This window comes from Tiliqua scincoides, chromosome 11 (genome assembly GCF_035046505.1).
Source record: "Tiliqua scincoides isolate rTilSci1 chromosome 11, rTilSci1.hap2, whole genome shotgun sequence".
Classification (NCBI taxonomy): domain Eukaryota; kingdom Metazoa; phylum Chordata; class Lepidosauria; order Squamata; family Scincidae; genus Tiliqua; species Tiliqua scincoides.
Window position 1 is genome coordinate 7743782 of NC_089831.1, and position 27970 is coordinate 7771751.

Here is a 27970-nt window from a genome sequence, read left to right on the forward strand (position 1 = left end):
GCCACATCCGGGTGGCGTTTCCGGGTTCCTTTGTCCCTGGCGCTGTCGCAGGCCGGCGCATCCCCCGCCGCCTCAGGTGGGTCCGCGAGCCCGCCCCGCCCCTCCCCCACTCGGCGGCCGTTACTGGCGCCGCCTCAGAGCCCCTCCGGCAGCCGCGCTTCAGGTGCCCTCCGCCGGGGGAGGGGCTCAGGCAGGGGCTCCCAACAGCCCTGCAGAGCAGCCCATGGGGGGAGGGGCCGAGGCAGGAGGCTCACAACAGCCCTGCAGAGCAGCCCATGGGGGGAGGGGCCGAGGCAGGAGGCTCACATCAGCCCTGCAGAGCAGCCCATGGGGTTGGGGGGACTGAGGTAGAGGGGCTCACAACAGCCCTGCAGAGTAGCCCATGGGGAGGGGAGCTCTGGGAGGGGGCTCACAATAGCCCTGCAGTGTAACCCAGTGCTCCTTCCCTCAGCCCAGCTGGGGGGAGGGGAGCTGAGGCACAGATGCTCACAACAGCTCTGCAGAGTAGCTCTGTGCCGGTTCCCTCAGTGCAGCAGGGGGGTGGGGGTCTGATGCAGAGTAGCCCATGGGGGAGGGGGCTCCCAACAGCCCTGCAGAGTAGCTCTGTGTTGGTTCCCTCACAACGGCCCTGCAGTACGATACAATTCCATAAACTTTATTGGCATTAAACAGCCCTGCAGTATAGCCCAGCGCTGGTTCCCTCAGCACAGCAGGGGAGGGGGCTGAGGCACTCACAACAACCCTGCAGTGTAGCCCATAGGGGGAGGGGGACTGAGGCATAGAGACAATATCCGTGCAGTTTAGCCCAGCGCTACTTCCTCCAGCCCAGTGGGGTAGAGGAGGTGAAGCTGAGAGGCTCACAACAGTCCTGCAGTGTACCCCAATACTGTTTGCATTGGCTTAACAGGGAGCACGTGTGCCTGCTGGCATGCTGAGGAGGGGACACCTCACAACAGCCCCGCAGTGTCGCCCATCGCGCGTTTCCTCAACGTGGGGGGGGGGAGGCTGAGGTAGAGAGGCTCACAATAGCCGTCAGTGTAGCTCTGTGCTGGTTCCCTCAGTGTGGCGGGGGGGGGGGCTGAGGCAGAGAGGCTTACAACAGCCCTGCAGTGTAGTCATGGCAACACAAGGACACTGTTTTATCCCCAAGTCAGAGTGATGGTCCATACCCACTCAGTGTTGTTAATACCAATGGGTAGTGGTGGCTCTCCAGGATCTTTTTTCCCAAGGGAGCTGCCAGAGATTGAACCTGAATTGGAAGGGGGGGGGCGCTTTTCGCATGCAAAGCTGGTGATCTGCCACTCAGCTATAATAGGAACACGTAAAGCTGCCTTGTCCTGAGTCAGGCCCTTGTGGTCCATCTAACTCAGTATTGTGGACACTGACGGGCAGTGACTCTTCTCCAAGCTTTCCTCTGTTGCCAGGAATTGAACCAGGGAGCTTTTCTGCACATAGAGCAGGTTCTTTTCCACTTAGGTACAATCCCCTCCCCAGGCCATTGTTATCCCCGTGTTGTCATTGTAAACAGAAATGGGGGGGGGGCTAAGGCTTGAGAGTGGGAATTATGGCAAGCTACCAGTGTGCCCCCACCTGCTTGCTAATGTCTCTGTTTTGCAGGTGCAGGGGAGTGGATGTTCAGGCAGTGTGACAGATAGTGATTCAAATGAGGTGGTTTTTTGTCTCCTATCAGAGTTTAGAAGCCCTCTTTCCTACACACAGAGCATGAGAAAAGCCCTGCAGGATCCAAAGGCCCCTGTAGCCCAGCACTGTTTTCCTCATGGTGACCCCCCTCTGGGAAGCCCTCAGGCAGGAAAGAAAGGCACACTTCTCCCCAGAGCCCTGGCAGGTGTTGCTTACCTGTCTCATCCCTGCTTCAGTTTCCCTCCCACAGACAGCGTTACCCCAGATAGTAGTACATGTTGTTTCTGTTCTTTGTTTCTTCTTCCTTCTCAGGTAGGAATTCTAGCAGCGTTGGGGCATCCCCTGCTTTTTGTGCGGGCTGGTTTTGGTGGCCCAAGGGTCCTAGTCCTTATCAGCAGTTTTAACACCTTGACTGAGCATGATTTGTCAAGTTCGTCTCATTCTGGTGCCCCTTACCTCAGTGTTTTCAAATGGGGCATCATAGGAGCCTTTATGTGTCTCTTTATATTCTTTTAGAAAGTAAACGGAGTGCACCATTCATGATGGCCCAGTTCAAGCGGCAGAAGCAGCTACGATCCAGCAATCTTCAGGGAGCAAGGTCATTTTCAGGTATAGATGTCCAAAAGACTGCTCAGTTCTACCTGTGAAATCGCCCAAGCATTTTGTGTATGTGTGTGTAGGGGGGATTGGACAGTCTTCCTGCATTCTGCTTTCCCTCCCACACCTTTCTGCCTCTTGCCACAGCCTACTTCCTGATGGATGAGGTGTGCTCCTTCTTAATCCTTGGAATTTAAGCTTGGTGCTCTGTGCTTTTATTTGATGAAAAACAGCATAAGAAAATGTGAGCATGGTTTCCCTTTAAAAAGGAATCCCTGATCTTATTCCTTCCTCTCTTCAGTTCCTTTTTGTGTTACAGTACATGTGTTTGAGAGCCTTAGAGTGCAATCCTATGCACGTCTACTCAGAAGTAAGTCCCATTACAGAATGGGGCTTACTCCTAGGTAAGCATGGATAGAATTGCAGCCTTAAGCACTTACAATGCATTTGTCACTTTGAAGTGACTAGTGGTAATGTAAAAGTAAGAGACTTGGTCTCTGTATTGCTTGTCCACCAGTACTTGTGTATGTGCTGACAGCCTGTTGGGTCTGAGTTCAAATGCAGCTATGGATTCACTTTTTGTCCTTTACTCTAGTTCCTCTATTTCTTTGGCACTCATCCCTTCCCAGTTACTGTAAAGGGGGAAACAAGGAGCTGATGTGACAACTGTGCTTAAAGGAATTCAATAGGAATGATGGCAAAGTCATAGATGCATAATTAAAGTCCTAGATGTAAAATAATTCCTAGATGCCCTTCTAATATTTTCTGTCCCTGGAGTGTTCTGTAGATTAGATCTGTATGTGTTCCTTTTTACTAGGAACTCAGCCAGCCTCTTTATTGGGACCTGCACCCGGCCTGTTAAATCCTCCTATCTCATCGGATATCATTCAGGCAGCACGACATCTTCAGGTAAGTGGTTTTCCCTTCTTCGATGTCTCAGCTCCTATGTGGGGACACTCAATATGCTTTTATTCAACCAGGAGGATGCTTTAGGAACTCCTTTACTTGACAGCACTATGAACTGTTCAAGTATTAAGGCAGTTCTGAGTGTCTTCTCTCTGAGGTTGATCCAGAATCCACGTATTCTGGAGGCATGGCTGCAGTTCACTCTTCTTGTCTGTCAGGTTGATTCTTGGCCAGAGGTCAGGTGAAGAAGTTCTTTGTGGTTCCTCTGCTGCTTCAGGCATGTGGCTTTGAATTTCATCTGCAGCTGAAACCAAAGCTGCATGCATGGCATGGCACCAGTTTAGTTCAAAGCCATTGCAGGACAGGACACTGCAGGATAGGTTGGTGGAAAGGCATATACCAAGCACTCTAAACTTGTTTGGGGGAGGGGGGCTGCATGCTTTACCCCCTTACCACAAATCATAGCTTTAAACTCTTTCTGCCCAACGTTGCATATATGCAACAGGGACCAAATGTGGGCCGGGCAAAAATGGGTTAATTGTGTCATATTGGCATTGCTGCTAGGCTGGCATAATTTTAACTCTGACAAGGAAATATTTGTCCCTGAAGACTTTGCAGGCTAGAAAATTGCAATAAAAATAAAACACTTAAGCAAATGCTTAGATTCTGAGCTTCCTTAAAAGTCAGATTGACTACTGACAGACTGACCAGAATACAGTTGGCAAATGGCTTTGACCATGATGTGTGCAGCACTGAGTTTTTGGTCTGTTTGGAGTCAATCAACTGGCATAGGTAATCCAGCACTAATTAGTCTATTCCACATCTCCTTGGTTATTCCAGCTATGAGTTTGTGCTGCAGATGGTTATAGGATCATCAATACCTTTTACTGAGCCTCCAACCTTTACATTAATCCTCCTGCTACAATATTGCCTGCACTCCTCCATAGATTACCAGATTATCCCACATATCCCAGACTATGTTATGCCTTTGCTGGAATGCGAACCAGCAGATTGTTCCAGTTGGCTCAAAAAGAGTTGGTTAACCACACTCTACAGGCAAAGGCAAAAATCAGTGAGGTTCACAGTTTGAGTTCAGCTATTCTCATCTAAAGCAGAGAGAGTACCCTCCATTTTTGAGGGGGGGGTCTTTGCTCATTTCTAAGGGCTGCTTGAAATATTAGTGGGCTCTTGTGGTCATATACACCTGACACCTGGAGGTCATGTGAACCAGGTATTTGTGTCTACGCACACATATACTGTATTGTTGCCCAGGTCCTGCACAGATCCCCTGTCGCTTGTGACTTCCTCCATGTGGGAGCAGCATGCTGATCCCATTTCCCATTCAGCACTATTAGAAAAGAAACACCCCTCTTGGGTTTGTGTAGCTAGTTACTACTTGACATCATGTTAGAGAGTGCAGAGTTGCTGATTAAATGGAAAACTTCTCCTTTGCAAAGGAGTTTGAGCCTGAGAACAGTTGAGGCAATTCTGGTGTGGCTCACATTGTTCAGTCTCTCAGCCTAAGAAAGCACTGTTAGTGGTCTAGAGAACTCTGATGCATGCATTCAGTGGCTGGTGAAATTAATTAGGTGGCTTGTACATGGGTCACATCTGCTGTGTGTAATGATTGTGTATGTTGACTTGAGCCTGGGGACAATGTATGCAAAGCTATGGGATCTGTGATGCCAGTGCTCAGTGTGTGACCTGTCATTACAATGATTTCCCTGGGCTTTTGCTTTTCAGGGAGGAGAGAAACAACGAGTTTTTACTGGAATTGTCACTAGCCTCCACGATTACTTTGGAGTGGTGGATGATGAAGTTTTCTTCCAGTTAAGGTGAGGAGAGGGTTGCTGGAGTGGCTGCAGAAGTGGGCACCAGGTGGCTTCCAGTGGCCCCAGGGCATAGGCTCATGATCCAGCCACATTTTTGGAGCTAAGCAGTTCTAGGCTGATCAGTGCTTGAATGGGAGATGCCCTTTTAACCCTCTGTAAACTGCCTTCCATATTGGAAGAAAGGCAGGATGGAAATGTAACATAATAGGCAAGTGTACCCCTGGCACCCAGAAAGCTCTCTTGAGGCAAAGCATCTCTGAACTCTTGTTCTATTTACTTTTGTCTTGTGGGAAGTGCAACTAAGGCCTGATCCACAATTGCAGCAGGATGAGATGGTAGAACATACTGTACCTTTTCTTACAGGTGTGGGATGCTATTTTTCGATGCTACCCCACACTGAAGAGGTGCTCTTTAACATTTAACATGTTTTCCTTTTCACAGCATTCTGCAGTAGTGCAATCTGTTCTAACATATCAGATAACTGTAGCTCTTACCTTGTAACTAAACTAGGCATATATAACTGAAAAAAAATCACATAAGCTTCCCCTGTTTACCCCTATCCCATTATCTTCTTTCTTTTGATACCTTAATTGTAAGCCCCTTGGGACTTTTACTCTATGTGTCCTTTTACTCTATGTGAAGTGCCAGCCGTATTAATGGTGCTATATAAATAATCCTGTTGGATGCTGTAGATCATGCAGGGCCTTTGGTGAAGATGGAGATTCTGATATCAGAATTAGAGGTGCCTCCTGAGAGCCCTGCTCCAGCAGAACGGATACACATGTGTTGGCTACCTTCTGATCTGTTTCAGTGTTGTCAAAGGCCGGATGCCGCAGATTGGTGAGAAGGTGCTGGTGAAAGCTGTCTACAACCCTAGCCAGTCAGTTCCTTGGAACGCCTTGAAGGTTCAAACATTGTCAAATCAGGTAACTCTTGCTGTTTGGTTCTCTAGGTATAAAAAGGAGATCCCCCCCCCAATAGGATTCAAGAGTTTGTTGTTTGTCCACCTCATGTGAGGAACCCGAGGTTTTGAACCTACCAAGGGTGCTAACTTGAGGCAAGAATTCTTTGCTCAAGACCATCTGTCGCAAAGAAGCAGTGGAAGAAGCAAAAATATAGTGGAACGTGGGTCACCACCGTTTCATCATTGAGGCCCAGATAGCTTCTAGATCTCCTAGATAACCTGTATTGGCAACCTTCAGTCTCGAAAGACTATGGTATCGCGCTCTGTAAGGTGGTTCTGGCACAGCATCTAGTGCGACTGAAAAGGCCAATCCGGGAGTGACAATCCCTTCCACACCGGGAGCAAGTGCAGTCTGTCCCTGGTCTGTCTCCCTGGCTATGGGCCTTCCTTCTTTGCCTCTTTGCCTCAGACTGTTGGCAAAGTGTCTCTTCAAACTGGGAAAACCCAAGCTGCACAGCCTGCCTCCAAGCAGGCTGCTCAGAGGCCAGGGTTTCCCACTTGTTGAGGTCCATTCCTAAGGCCTTCAGATCCCTCTTGCAGATGTCCTTGTATCGCATATATAAGATATAAGATGTCCTTATAAGATATCCTTGTATCCTTGTAAGGATATAAGATGTCCTTGTATCCTAGATAACACTGTCAAAGTAAAAAGCAGGAGTTTTGCTTTATACATTAGTAATGGACGTAAGTAGATGTAAACTGCATTTTCCTTTTTCTTGTTGCTCTGTCCTGTGGGTGGTGGAAGGAGGTGTTATTTCACATATAGAACTATCAGTTTCTTATCTAAGAAAATAATCAAAGTGATGGGAAACTACAGTAACATGGCAGACAAAGATTGCAATGCCTTTTGCAGTAAAGGAAGCTGCAAAATATGTGACTATGTTTGTAATAACCTGAAAACCTCCAGATTAAAATCAGGCACAGTCTTTGGGCTCCCTCTGGTGTCACTGTGCTGTCTCCTCCATTCTGAGCGAGATGTAGGACTGTTCTTGGTTTCCTGGCTTTGTCTGCTATTGCGATAGGAAAAGACTGTTGTGTTGAAGACGTTGGGAATCCTCTCAGTTCATGCAGATAGAACGCTTTTTCTATGGGATTATACCTTTCCAATGCTAAAGAGGGTGGAATGTGACAGTTTTGTGGCAAACCACCTCCTGTGCTTGGAGAGCAAATACCTTTTTTTGGCTTCTTGCCTGAATGGGTAGGCCAACACCTGCAGCACTGGCCCGTCCAAGAGTCGTCACCTCTGATGTCAGACTGGAAGTGTTGGGGAGGGCATACCTCCCTTGGCTTGCTTCTGTCGCTGGTCCTTCTCTCCCCATTCCCTGACTTAGAAAAGAAAGAGGGAACAGGGCAGAAAAGGAAGTGTGGAGAAAAGGAGAGTGGTGGTCCAGAGCACTGGAGATGTTCCTCCACGTTTCCTTGTCTGCTCTGATCCCCTCTACCCTTTCAGATCTGGAAAGTAGGAAGAGTTGTGGAGGCAGCTGGTCTGCCAGTGGATAAGGGTGGTGGCGGCTGCATTTACTGTGCTTCCTTGGGTACCAGAAGGTCTCAAGCCAGCCCTGCACACAGTTACATATTGGTAACTTTATTAGAGTATTACGACCACCTGTCTAACCCAAATACCGTGTTTCTAACAGAGGAAGTATAGAACAACCGAAGGCTGTTGCATATTGAGTACAGGCACACGCACCCTGTATCTGCAGGGGATTGTCCCCCCGGCCCTACTCCCCCTCCCGTGGCTGCAGGAAACTACAGATAAAAGTGAACCCTATTTCTGTGGCTCCTCTATGCCCATTACCTTCATTTATCTTGTTTAAACTTGTGTGAAGCAATTGGTATCTTGTTTTTACAGGATGCTATAAGCAGAAAGCTTATAGACAAACAAGCAGGCATCCTGTACACTAGAGGGGACGAGTGAGTGAACATTAATAGGAAGCAGTTTCCTATTAACACTTTCTGAATCATCTCCCCTAGTGTGAAGGCTGCCTGCTTGTTTGTCTATACGCTTCCTGTAAAAGCAAGCTACCAATCACTTTGCACTAGTGTGAGCAAGATATATGTGGGTAATGGGCACAGGATGCATGGGGAACAGCAGATAGCTAGATCCGTGAATATCAGGGGATGCCTGTATTCTAGTTTCAGTTTCTAGGAAACTCTATGAAGGTCTTATAGTGTTGAATTATCTTTGGCAAGAGGGTGGTTGTGTTAGCCGCCCTGGGTCCCTTTTTGGGAGAAGGGCGGGATAAAAATAAAGTTTTATTATTATTATTATTATTATTATTATTAATCACATCAGTTAATGTAACTGGTGCTTTTTTCTTACTACTTAAGAATTTTCAAGCACTTGCAATATGGAACAATAGTTCCATAACATCATATGTTGCCCATCTGAAGTGCAGTGAACTCTGGAACGGAGACATCAGTACAGTCTTCAAGTGAAGTCCATCATGTGGCTTTGCTGTAGCTGCTGATGTATGCGGAGTAGGAAAAAAATGTCAAAATTATTTCTAGCTAGTGCACTGGACTGTGTACAATCATTCACCTTTTCCCCTCTTTATTGCATTGCCAACTCAATGCACTTCAGGAAGAAACTGACCCTTCTCTGCTGATTGCTGAACAGTACTGTTCCTTCCTTCATCTCCTTGCTCCTTATAGCCACTATATGAAGCCTTTTAAAAAATAATTCTGAAATGATTAGGGTAAGTTAAGTTTGCCTTTTTGGCTAGTAAGCTCTTAATGGTCTCTGTTCCACAGCCACTTCTCAAGGCCCCCACACCTCTGCTCCATGTGGCTTCCTTGGGACAGAAGCAAGGCATTCTGGGAGCCCAACCCCAACTGCTCTTTCAGCCTCACCGGATCCCACCCCTCTTTCCTCAGAAGCGTAAGTGTTGCTGCATGTTGTGATTGGATCCTGATTGTTGGATTTTCCAAGGTTTAGAAATAAAACACTGTTTGTGTGTTTCTTCTTCAGCCGTGAGCCTTTTCCAGGCATCTCCATCACTTCACCTGGGTCACCTTGGGAGATACAGCGGTCGGGGTCCAAAGGGCAGGCAAGACACAGGCCGATGGTAAGGCTCGTAGGTTTGCACAAAATTCCTCTTCCTTTAGATGGAAAAGAATGCACATTCCCAAGGAGCATCTCATGCTTGGGCCTGTGTCTTCTATGCCAGGAAATGTACAGATATCTTTGACCAAAGTCTCCACTCCCATGCTTCTTCCCTTCAGAAGTCTACACTTTCTCTTGCACATGCACAGCCCCTTCCTACCCAAGGAGTCCTGATGCCCCTCTCTGTACCATACTCAACCTACACCATCAGGATCTGCTCTGACTCTTTTTTTTCCACCTCTGTGGTTTGTGTTAACCTTTTCCACAACAACATTGTGTTGTTGCTGTAAGGTCAGGGCTGCTGTTGTGATTTTCTCCCGCCCCTTAAAGATTCTTCAGCCCTCATTATTAAAAAGTTTGGTGTCCCATTTAGTCAAGATACACAAGTAGAACCTGCAGCTTCAGAAGCACTGCACTGGGGGAGGGGGCAAACTTTCAACTTTAGGGATCCTGGACCTTTATCAATTGTACAGAAGAGGGAATTTCGGCAGGTGCAGCTTGTCATCTCACAGATGACAAGCTGTGTCTGCTGAAATTCTCTCTCCTACACAATTGTTAAAGGTCCAGGATCCCTAAAGTTGAAAGTTTGCCCACCCTTGCAGTATACCACTGATATTAGTTGATGGTGAGAACAGTGGACTCCCTGGAAGCATCTGACTTACCACTGTGGGAAGCAAACTGTGGGTCCCAACCTGATGGTTGTGGGTTGTGAAACTGACAAGCTGTTAGCTGACAAGGAAAATGTATTGAGCACTGTGGAAAGTGAAACTGAGCCACACATGCACGTTTACTCAGAGTTAGGCAATCTGCCTTACCTCTTATTGAAGGCCAAGCAAAGGGGAATGCAAGGCCACCAGAATAATTGTAATCCAATGAATGTGGAGCTCAACAAATGCTCCAGAAAGACACCTCCCCCACCATGGTAAAAAGGATTAAAAACAGAGGCCTGAGCAACTGGTAAAGTGAAACTTGTTGGGTTTTTTTTACATCTTTTAAACACTTGATGGCTCCTGACAGAGTGTTATTTCAGAAAGTGGGTGCTGGAGCTAAAAAGTTTGGGAACCACTGTTCTGATTCCATTCAGTCTGGTTACACTCGCACTCTAATGCTTTTCTGTCATATTACTGGAACTGCCACAGTTACAAATCAGCTAAGCAGAATCTAGTCTGACTGCAGCCCAATGGAAGACGATGGAGCACTGTTCAATGAACTCAGTGCCCGCAGAGGGCATGATCAGTGCAGTCTTTCCAAGATAAAATGTGTGGTTTAAAACTCAACTGACTGCAGATGTGATAGGTCCCACATGACTTCTTTCTAGTATCTGGGTACCCATTTAGCCAGTTGTAGACTGAGGTCCCTATCCTATCCAATTTTCCAGGGCCAGTGCAACCATGCCAGTGTGGTGTGCACTGCATCCTTTGGTGGGGAGGCAGACACAGAAGCCTCCTCAAGGTAAGGGAACATTTGTTCCCTTATCTCTGGGCTGCATTGCAACTGCACCGGTGCTGGAGAGTTGGATAGGATTGGGCCCTGAGTCACCACCTTTGATGTCCTTGCTGCCTCTCTTTCCTTAAAGTGTTGTGTGATGGTGCTGAGAGCTGCTGCTTGGAGGGTTTTGCATTTCAGATGTGTGTGTTGGCATGGCTGGCTGCCACAAAATCACTTCCTTTTTTTTTATTTGAGAAGATAGTGCCCCACCTTTGTGTATCCAACTTTCAGGGATGAGTTTGATTCCAAGAAGCGGAAGCAGAAGGGTAATGAACCCTGGGGAGTGAAAAAGCCACGGCATGAACCCCCACAGTATCGGGTGCAGTTGGCTTGCTACACTACGAACAGGTGAGAGCAAGAGATGAAGGAGCTCTTTCCAGGGTTGCTTCCAAGGGAAAAGTGGGGTGACTCTCCAACACTGAGGGTGGGACCTTTGCATGCTCAACAACCATCTTGTGCAGGCAGTTGAACCATTCAGAAATTGAGTTCAGTTCAGGCTCTTAGGTTCAAACATTACCTTTGAAAACACTTCAAACCAGTTTTGCACCAGTTTATTTGCATTTCATGCAGAATAATGTCAAACTCATACAATGATAATTTATTATTTTAACTGTTTTATTTTGCATTTTTAAAGTTTTTTTGGCGACCAAAGTATGTACAGCAGGATACAATGCAGAAGAACAAACCATTATTATTCATACCAAAGCAAGCTGGGTTTCTGAGTCACCTATCTTGAATCTATTACTGTTTTTGTGTTTAGGAGTTCAGTTCTGGTTCAGGTTCAAAGCAGCTAAGAGATCTTAGGCTTGGCTTCAGGATCTCCAGTGCTTGAGATGATGTACCAAATTCTGCCCTTTCTTACCTTTTGACATACAGGCCTTTTCCATCTCTTGAAGTGGAAAGGGAAGAGAGGGATGGAACAAAAAAGGAAGTGTGGAGGAGAAGGAAGTGGTGGGCTAGAGAGTCTTTGACACTTTGGTTCACTACTACACATTTCCTTTTCAATCAAGGGAGTGAGTGGAAAGAGGAAAAGAAGCAATGGAGGCAAGTGGGTGGATGCAGGTGAGTATCCCTGCCAATCTGCTGCCTGAGGCAACTGTCTCAGTCAGCAGCATGGATAGGCCAGCCCTGTGTAAATGAACAAGTTGCTTAGGCTCTTAGTGAACAGTGAATGGCTTGACTGTGTTGCAAGATGGGTGTTTAGTAAATGTAATTGCATTGTTTGCTTTAGAGGAAAAAATAATTAGCATTAGATCTGGTGCTAATTATGCAGGGGATCAATAGAGTGGATAGAGATGCTCTTTTCCCTCTCCCTCTCAGAAATAGGGACATCCACTAAAGTTGAGTGTTGGGAGAGTTAGGACAGACAAGAAAATATTTCTTTACCCAGTGTGTAATTAGTCTGTGGAACTCCTTGCCACAGGAAGTAGTGATGGCATCTTGCTTAGAGGGGATTGGAAAGATTTCTGGAGGAAACGTTTATCACAAGTTACAAGTCATGGTAGGTATGTACAAGCTCCTGGTTTTAGAGGTAGACTACTTCAGATTGCCAGATGCAGGGGAGGGCACCAGGATGCAAAGTGTGTCTTGTTGTCTTGTATGCTCCCTGAAGCATTTGATGGGCCACTGTGAGATACATGAAGCTGGACTAGATGGGCCTTTGGCCTGTTTCTGTGAGGCTCTTCTTATGTGCTCAGTCTTTTTAAAGTGCATTTACTCTGCCTGCAGACAAATGGGCCAATCTGATAGTCTCCCTGCTCAGAATTGAGGGATAAAAGACATGCTGACTGGAGCCTCAGATTCTCTTTTGCAGGGCTTTTGTGCCCTCTGAATTTGTCTGCAAAATCTGAACTGCCTTCTGTCTGTGTCTCACAAGCCCCTTCTGTGATGCTATGGAAATCTTGAGGCGCTACCCCAGCATGGAGTTGCCCAAGGAGTTCTACGGTGTCCACCTCTGCTGGCTGGACACCTTTCCACTTGGGCAGCCGCTGACCCTCCGGCACCCCAGCCGCATCCAGGTGGCCAATCCTGCCGAAGAAGTGCCACCAGTTGATGAGGACGCCACTCGGGATGCTCAGCCAGAGGACGTCAACTGCGCATTCAGTGCCAAGGTGAAGGATGTGACTGCCCTGATAATGTAAACAGAACTAGGATTGCAGCAACAACTAGCAGATGTAGGAGGTGAAAATCAGAGGGTCCAAAAAGAGATTTAGTAATCTTAAATTACTGAAAGATATTTCAGTTATTTTCAGCCCAGTCCTATCTCCCACCACTAGAGCAATTAGAAGACTGAGAGATAAGATGTTTTTAATTGCCTCTCAATAGGCCCCCTGGTCAACAATGAGTCTTCTCGGATTGATACCAGTAGCTGGCTTCAATCTGAGTAAAGGAAGAGGGCTTGTCAGATAGTGAAAGAGGGGATAGCATCCTGGCGCAAGGGATTCACTGCTGCTGGGATTCATCTCCACCCCAAACCTCCCCTGGACCATCCTTGAACTCCCCCCACTGCTAACCTACCTGCCCCATTGCAGTTTCCTGGTGATTCTAGTACATGCAGGGAGCCGCTGGTTGTTTCCACCAATGGCTCTGTCGCATGCAACGGGCAAAGTGTTCATGCCATTCCTGGGCCTTTAAGTTGTACCAGGCCCACAGGATTGAGCTATTTCTCTTATACTGAACTTCCCATCCTGTATTAACCTCCTTCTAATGCTGTGTCTCATTTAGCCTAAAGTGACAGTCTACTTTTCCTTTGCAGTTATAATTAAAGGTCATTGCAGCCTTGGCAATGCCATCCATGGTGAGCACAGCACTGCTCAGGTCCAGCTGTGATCCCTGAGGCTGTGTCTTGCTGTAAACTGGCATCCTCTGTCCATCCATTGCAGGTGTCAGAACCATGGTGAATTGGGGAACTGGCAGAGCAACAGCGTTTGTTGAACCAGTTCTCTGGGCCAGAGAAGTCCCAAATTTTATGATATGGATGATGACCATTATACTTTACAGACATCCTGCCTGTTGAACACAAAGGTTACTCAAGGTGGCCTGCAGAATCTTAAAACCTGAGACCAGAGAGCACAAATTAAAATTCAACAGCAATACAGCAGCAACCAGTTGTCCACCTGAGGGCATGTGACAGATGTTTTATATCTGGCTTCTCTACTCAAGGAGCTGTACAGTGATGTTGTGATTGCCCAGGGAGACTCCTTGAGGAAACCATTATCAAAGGATATTGCAAAATTGGTTGTCTAGTCTTACTAGCCTTGTGGGGGCAGAAGCTGGCAGAGCACTGAAGCTTTGTCTCCTCCACTCTTGACTGCAGCTCAGCACTCCTCTGAAATCCTGCAATTTCAAAGGCCATAGAAAGCTGTATTATATTGAGTTAGGCCACTGATCCATTTTGCTCAGTAGTGCCTACCCTGACCTGCAGGGGCTCTTCAAGGTTTCTGGCTCAGGGGTCTTTCCCAGCCCTATCTGGAGGTGTCAGAGATTTGATCTGGGGCCTTCTGCATGCAAGGCAGGTGCTCTACCGCTGAACTACAGACCCCCTCCCCAATATCCACATGTTAATGCTGAGTCAACAGATCTTCTGGGAGGGGTGTGTGTGTGTGTGTGTGTGTGTGTGTTTTCACGCTGCTGAATTCTCTGCCATATATCAAACTCTGGATTTGTGCTTTGAGGTCCCAGGGTGTGGAGTCCACAAATCCAGGTCACAGTTTCTCACGCCTTCCTATTGTGGATCAGTGACTATGTGACCCAGCTTGAATTTAGAGGAGGATTAGAGGAAGTCCTGCCCTTCTTACTGAGATGCAGCTCTCCATGGTCTTGATTAGGATCTTTTCTAGCCCTCTGACTTGAAGGGCTGAATCTGGAACCTCTTGCTTGCAAAGTGTTGTTCTGCGTCTAAGTTCTGGCTCCTCCCCACATAGGTTTTGCTGCTGTCATCTCCAGGGATAGAAGAATTCTACCGCAATTGCTTGTTGTACATTGAAGATTCCAGTGACCAGAGGGAGAGCCCTGAGCACCCAACGAAGCAAATGAAGGTGAGAATCCTCAGGACTGGGCAGTGTAGATGGACTGCTAGAGCTGACCCTGTGCTGGAGTGTAAAAATTACAGTAGTCCAGGCTTCCCCAAGGTCTGGAGGCAAGGCCCAGCCATGCCAGGAGCCATGGAGATAAGCTGCAGGTAGAACTGTCCAGGATCAGAGTTTGAAAAGCAGAGCCAGGTTGGAAACTGTAAGAGGGTTCAGGGGATGTTGTGACCTGGTTTGATTGATACTGTTGGGGCTGCCCAATCACATGGTGAAGCAAGTGCAAACACATCTCCCCTCAACGAGTAGAAATTTGTGTTCCTATGTACTCATGTCAAGGAGAGGAGGGAACATCTAAACCACCCCTAATTGTGAGATAAAGGGTGCAATCCTGAGGTGCCCATGGGCTGGCGCAAGTCGCTTGCGCTGGCCCAGGAGGGTCGTAAACGTACTGTAAGGCATGTTTGTGCCTCCTCAGGAGGAAACCGGGCCAGCACTCAGAGGTGCGCCAGCAGGTGGAGGCTGACACAAGCCTCTGCACCGGCTTCCTCAGTGAGTCTTGCGTCGGCCCAGCTGAACTAGAGCACCATCAGGTAAAGGGAGAGGTGTTTGGTGTACCCCTTCAGGTATCAGGAGATTTTGTCCCAGTCTTGCTCAGTTCTTAGCAATTGTGCTAAATTAGCTTTCATTAGAGCCAGACTTCATGGTAACTTTTTCTGCTCTCTCTGATAAAAATATTTGGTTACAGTGAACAGTGATGGGAGGGCATTGCGGAAGCAGGGAGTGAGTGGCAATGGGGATGTGGGTGGACAGACAGGGTCCTGGGAAGGTGAAGGGTGGGACAGTGGGGTCCCCAGACTTTGATTGATTAATTGGTAGTACAAAAAAGGTTGAAGACCACTGCCTTAGTCCATTTGCTCCACATTAATCCTGCAACCTTGGTCGTTCTCTTTTTGTACCTGGGGAGTTAAGGATTACAGTAGATTGTCCACAGTCCCTTTGAGTTTATGGCTGAGCAGGGATGTGAATTGAGGTCCTTGTGCAATGCTCTATTCAGTGGACCACACTGTCTCTCTTTAGAAATGTTGGTTTGCATTGTATGTCCCTTTCTGATGTGCCACTCCTTTTGCTTGCCTGCATTTTGGATTGTGCAGGATGGTCTGGGTGGGTGGTCCAACCTTGTGGCATTAAGGTATATAGCAAGGCTTTTTGGTCTGGTCAGGTTTTGTCTCTGTACTTCTTAGGCAGAAGGAGGAAGGCAGGAGGACATGGCAAGCAGGTGCGGTACTTCCCTGTAGTCCAGGCTATTGGTGTGGAAGGAGCAGTGCCGATCAACTGTGCCAACAGAGAGTTCTGCCTGTAAAGCAGAGGAGTTTTGTTTTTTTAGATACTTGTTGACCTGCCTTCCTCTCTGGGACCCCTTGTGAGCTGCTTACATCAGAAAGGAATAGTGAAAATAATGTTAATGCCTGGGAGAAGAGAAAGGGTTTCTTCTGGCACTGAGAAGAAAAGAAATTTGGCATCAGGCCAACCTCTGGGGAGAGGGTTTCAGAGATGGGGTGTCACAACTGAAAAGACCCTGTGTTTGTGGTTGCTTTAGCCATGTGCCTGGAGTTGGAGGGGATGGTGATGGTTGAGACAGTCAAGGTGTTAGTCTGAGCCCCCTTAAGTACATTTCCTTATGAATTCTTTTCCTTAGTTCCTGCTCTGGAAGAAAGCAGATGAATCGGTGCTGATTGGCGGGGAGTGGTCTCCGTCCCTAGATGGTCCTGACCCAGCTGCAAACCCCATGGTTCTGATTCGCACAGCCATTCGCTGCACAAAAGCACAAACCGGTTTGGACTTGAGTTCCTGCACTAAATGGTGAGTGGTCCTTTCAGGCTGATCAGCTGTGCCTTCTGAGCCTGCAAGAGTCTCTGAACCAAAGCACCTAAGAGGCAAAAGAAAGAGCAGGTCAGGCTGTGTTTCTGAAGGCAGCTGGCTTTCACAGTCAGGGCTACTAATGCTTTGCTTGAGAATCTGCTTCCAGGAGAGTTGCTTGGTTAATCTGGTCCAACAAAATGCAACCAGGATTCTTGTGACATATTTATTATGGCACCAGCGTTAGGTGAGCCAGAGCCCAGGTCACCAGGTGGATGAAGTCTTGTCTTCAGTTAGCAAGTAGCAAAACAGGCAGGAGATTTGTGCTTTAAATCTGAACATTAAAATTGAAGAGATCATCCAGGTACATCTCATTTAACTTGGAGAAAATGAATGGAATGTGGCTGTGGGGGGAAAAAAAGGACTACAACTGGGTCTCCTCTGAGGAAAGTAGTACATACACATGTGCATGTGTGTGTGTGTGTGTGTGGGGGGAATTGTTTTATGACATGGAAAGCCATGGATCCTATGACTTTCTACCTGTTTGTATGTGTGACCACTCTGTCCTAGCGTCATAGATTCCACATCATAGATTCCACATCATAGATTCCACAGGGGTTGCTGTTTAAATCTGTTACAACAAATATTACAACAAACCCAAAGAAGTGGCTTGTTGTCTCTTTCACAGATATGTAGTGGTATAAGCCTTTGTGGCCTGGGCTAGTCCACAAAAGCTGATGCCACAGCCAATGTGGTTCTTCTGAACACTCTCAGGGATGCAGTTGCACTTGGTCAGGCTGACCACTAGGTGGCTGTCTCTTGTAATAAATGCCCTGGCTGTGAGTGAGTCAGTTCCATTGAGCCTTTTTTTCATGCCTGCTGTTCAGGATGACTGTGCCAGGTGCATGCAGGGAAGGCTTTGTCAGCATCTGGAGGGACTGGTTGAGGGAGGTCTTGCGGCTCCACAAGCTGGCACAGTGCAGGAGCCCAAAACATTCTTCTTGCCTTCACTTAAAGAGTTTGCAATTGTAACGAATTTCTAGATGCCTGAGGTTAGAAAACCAAAATTATGTAATGGGATTGAAATCATTTAATTGTTTTTAAAGTTGGAAACCAGAAATAGAACTGTGCCAGTGGAGAAGGGGTAGGGGGCAAATAGTGAGGTTGGAGCCAGGGGGTTGGGTTGCTGATCTGAGCCAAAAGCATCACGTAACATTTATGGGAAGTTAACAGAAAGTGTTTCATATTCCAGGCTTACCCTACATCACCCCTTCCCCCTTTTTAAAAGCAGAAGTTGATTTGGTTAGTAATATTTAAATGTGTAGCTTACCCTATAGACCCAATGAGTGTCCTGCTTGAAAAACCACATGCTGTCCCTAGTGATCGGCTAAGAATAAGGTATTCTTCCATTATCCCTTCTATATCCCACTGTTCCTTCATGCTGGACCTCAGGGCAGGGTATGTGGGGTTTCTAGGAGGTCTGCTATCCAGGAATCAGACCTACTTTGCTTTAGCATGGTGGTTGGACCAGTTGCCTTCAAACCCTCTTTCCTGGGACCAAACTCTCCTCTTTCCCTCTTTCTCCCACCTGTAGCAGTCAAGTGGAGAAAGCCTTTTCTTAACCCATCACTAGGAGAGTTACTCCACATATGGGACGCACAAATAGGGGAAGATTCAGAGGGCCTGGCTGTGGGCACCTTGGCCAAGCTGCCGGTTTGTTCTGAATCTGCTCAAGCCTACAGGCTTTTGCTGGTTCCTGCATCCAAGCCAGGATGGCTCCTTCTAGGGACAGTTGCTTGCATGCTGCAGTCCTCGCCAAGAGCCGTGTGCTTCTGGTTCCTTGGAGTTCTTGCAGATACTTTTGCACGTGAGCACTTTGGAACTTCATAAGATCACATCTCTGGCCAATCAACATTGAGAAGGAAGCCGGAACTTGGGAGTGCACCAGTTTGGTTGGTTGCAACATGGCTATATATAGACTCTTTGCGCTGGGTAACCATGGTGACTGATCTTATTTTGCTTAAACCTGGCTGCACATGTGACTTGTTTGGGAAGCAACAGATGAAGGAAGATGGGAGCTTCTGGGCCACTGAAGCTTTGCCACCTGTTGAATTCAGTCTTGGGGTTTGAGAGCAGAAACCTGCTCCTTCTGTTTGCAGCCTCAAGTAAAGCCAGAACATTTTGGGGGGAAGCCCAGTGTTGGAGGCAGCCACAGCAGTTGGGGTGGGGTAAATGGATGCCTATTAGGAGGAGGACAGGATCTCAGAGTGTTTGTCAGTCAGGAACAGAGAGCCATTCCCTTTTCTTTGGTCAGCAGTAGAGTAACTTGGGTTTGGTGCTTTTTGGACAAGTGCTGCCATTTTGGAGCAGAGCTTCTCCAGTAGAGTTAAGTCAAGCGTCACTCAAGGGCCACTTCGTACACCACCTTTTTGGTCTACCCCTAGAAATGTATAGTGTGAATGTGCAAAGCATGTATTTGCACAAGTATCATACTTATCAGAAAGCTCAGATTAGCTGCTACTCTTGTAAAGTGCATGTTTAGTGCCAAGCCCACAACTGGTCTGCTGTTGTGTAAAGTGTAAAAGGACCCCAAAGTAACACTGGTTCAGATTCCCTGAATGTATTGAGACCCACAAACATCTGGAAATATTATTGGTTATAATTTAGCTTAAAAATGGGTGAATAGTGAACTGATATGGGGAAGAGGGGGGTTGTTTTCAGTTGTTGCTCTAATTAGGTTAAGAAACTTGCATGAACTTGGCTGAACCTAGGTTCGACAACCGAGTTGATATATGTGACTTCACTTATATCACCAGGTGACTTAAACAAGTGAGCCAAACTACATGTAACAGAAAGATGCAGAAAGTCGTTTCAGGCTAATCAATGTCCAATGAGTCCCATTTCCTCCTCCCCCCACCAAGATCCTATTCCCTGAAAAATCCATTAACTGTTGTGTGCATAAAGCATGTAGATCAGTGAAGCATATTCTATTTATCTAGGGCTGCAATTCTAACCACACTTTCCTGAGAGTAAGCCCCATTGAATAAAATAGGACTCACTTCTGAGTAGACCTGGTTAGGATTGTGCCCTAGCTTTTGTAGCTTAATCTCGTTGCTGAAGTTTGAGCGAATGAAATTTCTAGGTACCCCCTCATGGCTTTAGGCAGGGAGCCTAATACTTAGGTTAATCAAGGCAACATTTCTGCATTTTCAGAACAGGCTCAGTTTAGATCTGCCAATCACTTTGCATTTTCTTTCCTCTTCCTGCCTTTTTCTATAGCAGGACTTTCAACTGAGCAAGAGCTCTGTGAAGCTCAAAGGCTATAGGAGGGAGAGCTGCTGTGGCAGATGCTCCCAAGCAGGCACTGCCCACTTCCTGCAGATGGTCTGGGAAGTCATCAGCCCATCTCTGCTGGGGCTGCTGGAGGAGAATCACTATCATGAACTCAACTAAAAATGGGCTTAGTGTCAACAGCCAAGAAATAAGAGGTTCTTCTTGCAGGCTCTGCTTAGTAGGTCTGCGCTCCAAATTGCAAAAAGGTCATGTTTGTGCTTTGCCACCTAACCCCCCCCCCCAATCAACTCTTGCACATCAGGTTCCGGTTTGCTGAGTTCAGATACCTCTGCGAGGGCAACCCTTCTCACCCAGAACAGACGGTGGTCTTCTTGCCAGATGTTTGGAGCTGCATGCCATCTCTTGAGGAGTGGGAGGCATCGTGTAAGCAGAAGGCTGAAAAGGTGTCACCTTCGTCAAGTGAGAAAGAAGTGGAGACGGTGAGGATGGATTGGAAGTGGGTGGAGAGTGAACCAGAGCAGAGACAGGTCAGAGGCACCTGGATAGACTACAGTGCAGTGGCCAGAAGTGAGGGGCCGTGGCCTCCTGCACTGCTGCCTCCCGCCAGTGTTATGACCTACCTGATCAAGAAGGGCTCCAAGCAGGATATGCTCTCTTGTGTATGTCTCCCTGAGTTTGAGGCGTCATCCCGCCAGTTCCAGTGAGCAGCTGGGGTTGGGGCAGGCAGTCTCTTTGGCCTTGTCTTGTTAGTTCTGAAGGTACACAATGTAGCCACTTTGCTGAACCTGAGCAGGTGGGAGACAGGAGACTGCCTGGAAACGCCCTCTTCAATTGCATCATGGAAAAAGGGTGGGGTTATAAATGTAAGGAACGCATGGAGACCAGGCATTTGCCCATATAGACATAGGGTTGCTGGTTCCAATGCTTATTGAAATTGTTCTTCTAAACAGGAAGGGGAACCTGAACATGCCTCTGACCCAGCCTCAGAGCAGGAGATGGAGGCCAGTGAACAGGAAGTGGATTCGTCTGACGCTGTCCCTGAGTCAGGTCTTGAACGCTTGGCACCTGAGCTAGAGGCCCCAACTCCCCCTTTGGAACCTGCCATTATTGCTCACCCCCAGCCAGCGCCACAAGGTGGACATCCTAGTTGCAGCAATATCTCACTTTGGACTCTGCTGGAGTACAGGCGGCAGCGGGAAAAGCTCTCCTTTGAGGTAGGCTTCATTTCCCAAGGATGGGAAAGAAGATGGGAGTGCAGCAGCAGGGCAGATCTTGGGTGAGCTGCAGAGCACCCCGGCAAAGATTTCATTGGCCTCCTGCCTTCCTTGTCCCAGTCATATCCTTTGGGAGTCAGGGAGGGGATGGCAGAGCAGTCACCTGATTGATGGGGCTTCCTAAGGTGATATGTTCCTGGAGCTGGGGAGAATGAGACTGGGTGGGGAAGCCTTTGCAGTTAGGGGGAACACAATTATAGGGAGAGGAGTGATGTGGGGAGAGGTGAAATGTCACATGGGTTGCAGCCACAAAAACAGAACATCTTTCCATGTGGTGTATTCAGGGTTACAAGTTCTGCGCATGCCTGTAATGCAGTTGTGAATTCTGGTGGCTGATGCAGCCCGCTGTATCTTCCCGGTGTCCTCTTACTCACTGGTCTCGCCCTTGCTTTCTCCATGCCTGAGGTGGCAGTGATGGCAGAGTTTTTCCAAGAGATGCTTCAGCGGGATTTTGGCTACAAGATCTACAAGGCATTAGTGGCCCTGCCAGAGAAGGAGGAACCTCTGGAGGCAAAGAATCCTGAATTGGAGAAAGCTACTGAAGTAGAAAAGGAAGGAGACACTGAACCGAAGGAAGAGCGTCAGGAAAATCTGGGGGCAGAGGAGGTGCCTGCCAATAACCAGGAGGAAGCTCAGGTGGGTCTGTTTGTCTTCAAGGCCTTTGGCATGGCCCTGGTTGTTTGGGTGATATACATATGTTTAACTTTCCCAATATTGGGGCCAAAACTTCCATGACTTTTGAAAGGATATGAAGAGGGACTGATGTTCAGAACAGTGTGTGTGTGTGTATGTGCTGCTACTCATGGAAGTGCAGAACTAAAAACAGAATGTCTTACTAGGTGCAGAATTCAGCTTGAGAATCTCCCAGCTTTGATTAAAAATGAATAGAATCAAGTTTCTGGCTCTTCCAGTAGTGAATGCTTGAAATCAACACCTCTGAAATCTCACAAAAGCCATTGGGGTGGCTGAACACCACAAAAGCAAAACCAGAGCAGACTGTGCAGAATGAGTTGTACAATACAAGAGACTTTGCCATTTGTGCAGGTTGCAGAATCAAATTGCTTGGCTTTTTGTTGTTTGTTTTTGCATGAATCAAAGTCCTGTTCACCTGCTTTTCTCTCCTGAAGAAGGAGCAGTCCAGGAGTGTGGAGGAGAAGCAAGCCTGTCAAGATGGGGCTAGTGCAACAAAGGAAGAGAAGGTCAGTGGGAATGCCAAAGCGGACCCAAAGGAGTCCACAGATGAGCTCTGTGAACTGAGCCTGGAGGACGACCTGCTACTGCTGAGAGACGATGAGGAGGAGGACTTTGGTAAGTCTGTTGCAGTATGCAGCAGGTCCTGCAAGGGAGAATGCAAGCTGGAGTGATGTACAGTGAACCTTCCTCATCCACAGGCTTGCAGATTGCAGATGTCAAGCCTGCACTGCAGAAGGCCTCAGAGAAGCCACTTCTGGTTTGTGCCAGATATTTCCGTTGTGCCTAGAAGTGTTCTGAGGCGCGAGGAGGTCGTATGTCGCCTCCTCGCACCTGAGAAGACCTCCCAAATGCAATTGCTAATTCCAGTATCTGCGGATTTTGGTATCCGCAGGGTGGTCCTGGAACGGATCACCAATGGAGGGCCCACTGTATTCAGACTTGTAAGTGTGGTGTATTCTGTCTCTCGATTGCATAGTGTGTTAACAGTATGCTAGCAACTACGTAAAATGGGTCTTGTGACCTTTCCCACAGGTGTCAAGTTGGAGGATGCTGAAGTGAGATCAGTTGCATCCAATCAGTCAGAGATGGAGTTCTCCTCACTTCATGATGTGGTCAGTGATCGGTTCTCTCTTTCCCTCTTGCTTCTTAAAATCTGCTTCCTGGGAATTGTGCAGGGTCTGTTTTGCCCACCTCCCCAGGTCAGTGTCTGGGATGTGGATATGGCACTAGTGTGGGACTGCCTCTGGCCTAGTGATTCACTTCAGTCTTGATGTTCATTTAGAAGAAACAGCTCTTCTCTTGCAGAGGTTTTAGTACTCTGTACTGAACAGCAGATTGGTGACTCAGGCTTATATTTTACAATCAGGTAAATTTGCCTGACCATGATTGCAAGCCGCTATTTCTGGTGAAAACTGGAATTTTTCCTACCTTGTTTGTCAAGGTCTGGATAGGGACACTAGGAGATAGGAACAGGAGCTCCAGTTGGGACAGGTTGTTTGATGGCAATCACATTCCTGACTACCAGAATTCTGAGTTGGGCATTTCTTGGTTTTTAAGCATTGCATAGAAGCTGCTCGTTGGGATCCAGGTCTTTATTTATATGAACTAGAACCTTCTTGTTTGTAACGTAAAAGGTGGGGTTCTTATAAGAGTTGCCTGGTTTTGCATTAGCATCCATATTCTATGCTTTGTGGCAGGATTGTGTCCATGTAGATTTCTGTTCCACAGGATCTTGGAAGTTCATTGTGTCCAACTCTTTTTCCCTTGGCAAGAAGTGGGGTGAGAGTATGTGGGAATGAGTGGATTGGCTGTGATGTGCTCTATTCTTACCAGTACAAGATCGGCTCATTCTGTCCCTCAGTCCCCTCTCCACCCAGTGTTTGGGTCTTTTTTCAGTCCACCTTTCCCATGAATGCAGTGCAGGATTGTCTAGTATGGGAGCTGACCTCTGGGGCCTGATCCTTAGTGCTAATCTAGCAGTTCGTTGCTTCTGAACAATGAGCTTCAAGTCCATGGCTGCGCAACAGGTGTCAGCCTTTAAGGCTCTCGGGGGAGGTGGAGAAACCCTCTGTCCCCCACATTTATTTGGCTGCTGATGTGTGGGGCGAAGTTGAAAGGGGATCGGGTGCGTCAGATAACACAAGCAGCGTGATAGTCTGAGCAATATGGCATGTGAATTTTCTTCCCAGCCCAGAGAACTCGACCCAAGCACTGTGTTGCCACTGGATGCCCTCCTTGCCTTTGTTTACTTCGACCTGAACTTCTGTGGCTACCTGCACCGGAGGGATGTGGAAAAGCTCCTCCTCACCTTGGAGCTGCACCTGTGCAAAGAGCAGGTGAGCAGCAGCCCAGTTTGTTGCCTGCCATGTGGCGGTTTTAAATGACTTGGGATGCAGGTCAACCTTTGGTTAGGGCTGAGGGCATTAGGAACTCTCGGCAGCCTGTCCCAGTGCCATTCATGGAGGGGGGTATCTCATCTGGTGGCAGGTGAAGCGCCTGGTGAACAGGGTGGTGACGCAGTTCGTGTGCCGCTACCGCACCCTACGCTACAGCCGGCAGGAAGGGACTGAGCCAGGCCTTGGTGAGGAACCATTAGGTAGGTGGCAAATATGGGGTGAGGGAGCATTCAGCTGTATGGAGCTTTGTGGACAGATGTCTGTAGTCCCTGTATTTTCCTCTGAAGCTAAAGCTTCTGTGGTATTGGATCTGGGATGCAGCTGGGGTCCTTCCCTCCTGCCCCAGATCAAGAGTTTCCAATGATCTCCACTGGATCATCTAGGGATGGACAGTGCTGGGGAGGAAGCACAACAGTTTCTCCCTCCCTACATGTACTTGGCAGCTCAGCTGTAATCGTGGTCTGTCCCAACAGTAGTGAAATAATTTTAAATGCCCACCAAGGGTTTAGAATATTCAGTGCTCAGCTGTTCTGGAAGCAGGGTGAGCTTTTGTTTGGGATAGTGGTGAGTTGTCAGCAGCAGGGGGAGGGAGAAGAGAGAGCTTTCCACCCAGGTAACAGTTGAAAATACATCCACCAGACATTTGTTTGAGCCCTTTTGCTGCTGCATTCCCATTCCCTGGTACTCTGTCCCAAAGATGAACAGCATAAATGACTTGTTGCTCTTGCAGGTAACCTTCCTCTGCTGCGCTCATCCATCTCCCTTCCCAAAGCACCCACCAAACCCACCCTAGAAACCCAGACTGGCAACCTGATTTCATACAACGGGACTGTCCTCAACGTGGGCAAACTGTTGGAGAAAGCAGAGCAGACAGAAAACAGCCGCCTGTACCTGGAGAACAAAATCCACACCCTGGAGGTCAAGTTGGGTGAGCATCAGGGGGTTGGTCATTGCAAGGAGAGGGCAGGGTTGGCTCCTGTGGCAGCAAGGAGTGGCCTAGCCGCTGGACAGTATTCCCAAGAAACTGCACCATGGCCAAATTCACCTGCAAGTTCCCCCCTTTGCTTCAGCCTCTCAAAAAGGTTGAGGAAATCTGAATGCCTCATTGCAAGCACTCGTCCAGGGCACCCCAGCCCTTCCAAATTGGCCCTTGGAGAAGCTCAACTGCTCTGGCGTGAATATATTAGACAAAAGAAACCGAAACAGTCTAGGTTCAGCGGGTCAAGTTGGCAACAAAGGCTTTGAAGCTGTGGGTGGTTGTGCTCTGGGAAGAGTTGGGAACTGGTGTGATTTCAAGGTGAAGCTGTCTGCCTGGTCTTGGCCACTGTTTCTCCTGAGTCTTCAGTTTGAGCTGTAGGCAGCTAGCGGGTCCACCAAGTTTTCTGGGTGGCAGGTAGTGGCTGCATGAGATTCTGCAAACACTTGAGTACAGTTGCAAGGCCTCAGCATGCAAGTCTGGGCTATAGCCCTGTGCAAATAATTTTTCTTGCCAATTCAACCTTTCTGCTTTGTTTGTTTCTGGGGCACTTAGAATCTCCACCCTTACCTTAAGTCCCATGTGATAGCTGCTCTTCTTTTTGGCCTAAAGACTTCATCTATCCTGCTTTGTGGCATGAAAGCTGAATTTGTTGTGCTATGTTTGCAGAAGAGACCCAGAGTCGCTTCTCAACAACAGAAGCTTCCAACAAGGCCCTGGCATCTGAGGTGCAGGAGCTGCAGAAGCGCCTTGGCGAAATGGAGGAACAGGCCAAAGCAGCTGAGAGGCAAAAGTCCCATTTCCAGAGACTGCTGCAGGAGAATAAGAAGCGCCTGGTTCCACTGCAGCTGGAAATCCAGAAGATAATTGAGAAGGTAGCCAGCTTCCCCTCTGAGGAACGTGGCAAATATTTTAGTCGGGGCACTGTCATTTGTAGGTTTAAGAGCATGCCGTTGACCTTGGTATAACTAGACATGCTTGTAGGGGGAGGTGCAAAGGCTGCCTTGGGCTGTGGGGATGTCAGGTGCCTCTTACCCTTGTTCTAGCTACAGCTGGGTGGTGCATATGCAGTACCCACATTCGAGTCATCATAACTGTGGCTTTTGTCTTGAGATCATGAAAAAACAAACCTGATCCTGTGCATGTTTACACAGAGGCGAGTCCGATGAGACTTGCTCCCTTGTTTAAATATATTTAAGATTACAGCCTCTATGCAAAATGCTGTATTGATACGAACGGGAACTGTCCTCCCTGAAGCTGGTGGCACTGCAATAGGGTGTCTCAGCTCACCTGGCTTTTTACAAAGCCAGAAGTTGGATAGTTGTCTTCAGCAGCCTCTGGGCTGGAGTGGAGAGGCAAGCCAGGCCTTCTGTTTCTCCAGTCCTGCCCATGTTTCTCCCTATGTCCATGATTGCAGCAGGCCTTGCCAAAACTTTCGGCTTACCTGTATTTTGAGCAAGTTTAATGGTCTGTAAATATTATTCTAAGAGTACAAATCTAACTATGCTTTGGCTTGACAGTAATCTGAAGGCTTAGTTTGCAAATGCTTGTTGAGTGCCTCGTGAACTAAAGTGCCATCTCAGTCGGCATCCAACCACTTGTCGCGCAAGTGCAGCTCTTTCACGTCTGTCCTTCTCTTCCTCCCCCGCTTCTTTTGTGGAGCAGACCTGAAGTGTGCATACAGGCTGTGTATACAGGGGAGTCATGCTGAAAAAGGAAGTGGCCACACACTGACTGCTTTGACCCCCTACCTTTGTCTTTTCCAGACCAACAACAGCTTAGAAAAGAAGGAACCAACACCAGCTGTTTCCAGCAACTGACATTCCCTGAAGAGAGTCCAAGAGGGAAGATCAGTGCTTGGTATTTTGGGGCTGTGGGTTAGCGGTTAAGTGACCTTCAACCCTTTCACCGCCATGTGGAAGGCCGGAGCTGGCTTTCATCCTCGTCCTCCACTCTCCAGGCTTGGGGAAAGGGCCACCTAGTCTCAGCATGGCTGGGGATCCACAGTTCATACCGCCGGAACCACCATTATTGTTTAAAGGATATCCATTAGGTAGGAGTTTTGATGGTCTATTGTGTGAGTGGAGAAGTGGCAGCCCAGGTATTTTCAGGCTGCCTGTCAGCAGCAGCAAGTGTTGGAACAGAAGTTTTTCCTCGGGCAAGCCTGATGCAGTTAGAAATGGACTGCAGGCTCCAGAGGAAAAGGCACAACTAGCCGCTTTGTACTGCATGGAGACTGTCTCTGCAAGTCCCCCCAGTCCCCCCCCCACCCAGCCTCTGCTCAGGTGGGGTTTTTCTGCCTGCCTTCTAACTAGAAGGTGCTTTGGGAAAGCTGCAAAGGAATCGATGGATCATCCATTCCGTGCTGCAGGCTAAGTTTGTGGCTGGTGCTGCAACGCATTGGCTTGAGTTTAAACCTTCCCCCATTAAGTGCAGTGTGCTAGCCGGTTTAAGGCGGAGGAAGAAATGCCATTCGAGTCCTTCTAGGCCAGTTATGTCCCCCCTGTAGCTTTATCGCCTCTGCAGCCTGCTGGCTCCTTTCTAGTCTCAAATGCAAATGAAATTCTTGAGCACCAGGTCTGGCCTTGTAAGGTCTTGAACTTGTCAGTTGGGTGGTTGCAATGCGGTTAACTTCCATGTGGGGGCGATACCAGATTTCAAGATGGCTTTGGTAGGTAACTCAGTGGGGGCCCTGTGGTAGTCTTAGCAGTGTAGCTTGTGGGCCTGTGCAGAGTAGTGGCTGGGCTGGGGCCCTCCCACAGCAGGCAATGATTGCATCTGCTCCCCCACCTTTGCAGGTGGTCTGTCACTTCTGGATGTGTTGCTTTTAGTCTGTAAATGTGGTAACAACTTGTATTTAACTGGCCAAGTTCCCTTTTATAAAAGTCTCTTCCTCCTGTGGAAGTGTCTGAGTTCTC

The 27970-nt window shown here is 47.9% G+C and overlaps 1 protein-coding gene across 2 annotated transcripts; it reads left to right on the forward strand.

Moving 5' to 3' along the window:
- Nucleotides 1-27951, forward strand: CCAR2 (cell cycle and apoptosis regulator 2). 2 transcript variants are annotated; one of them, XM_066639188.1, is made up of 21 exons: nt 1-76; nt 2158-2250; nt 3056-3147; nt 4888-4979; nt 5788-5902; nt 8695-8821; nt 8912-9008; nt 10766-10882; nt 12411-12645; nt 14458-14571; nt 16259-16422; nt 20015-20192; nt 20664-20927; nt 21393-21623; nt 22115-22295; nt 22713-22792; nt 23870-24016; nt 24168-24276; nt 24807-25004; nt 25722-25927; nt 26819-27951. In XM_066639188.1, the coding sequence occupies exons 2-21, from the start codon at nt 2181-2183 to the stop codon at nt 26870-26872; spliced, it is 2871 nt and encodes a 956-aa protein (XP_066495285.1). In that variant the 5' UTR covers nt 1-76; nt 2158-2180; the 3' UTR covers nt 26873-27951. The 2 variants fall into 2 exon arrangements, with proteins under 2 accessions (XP_066495285.1, XP_066495286.1); XM_066639189.1 differs by lacking the exons at nt 24168-24276; nt 25722-25927; nt 26819-27951 and having other exon boundaries at nt 24807-24962.
- Nucleotides 27952-27970: the final 19 nt, after the last annotated feature.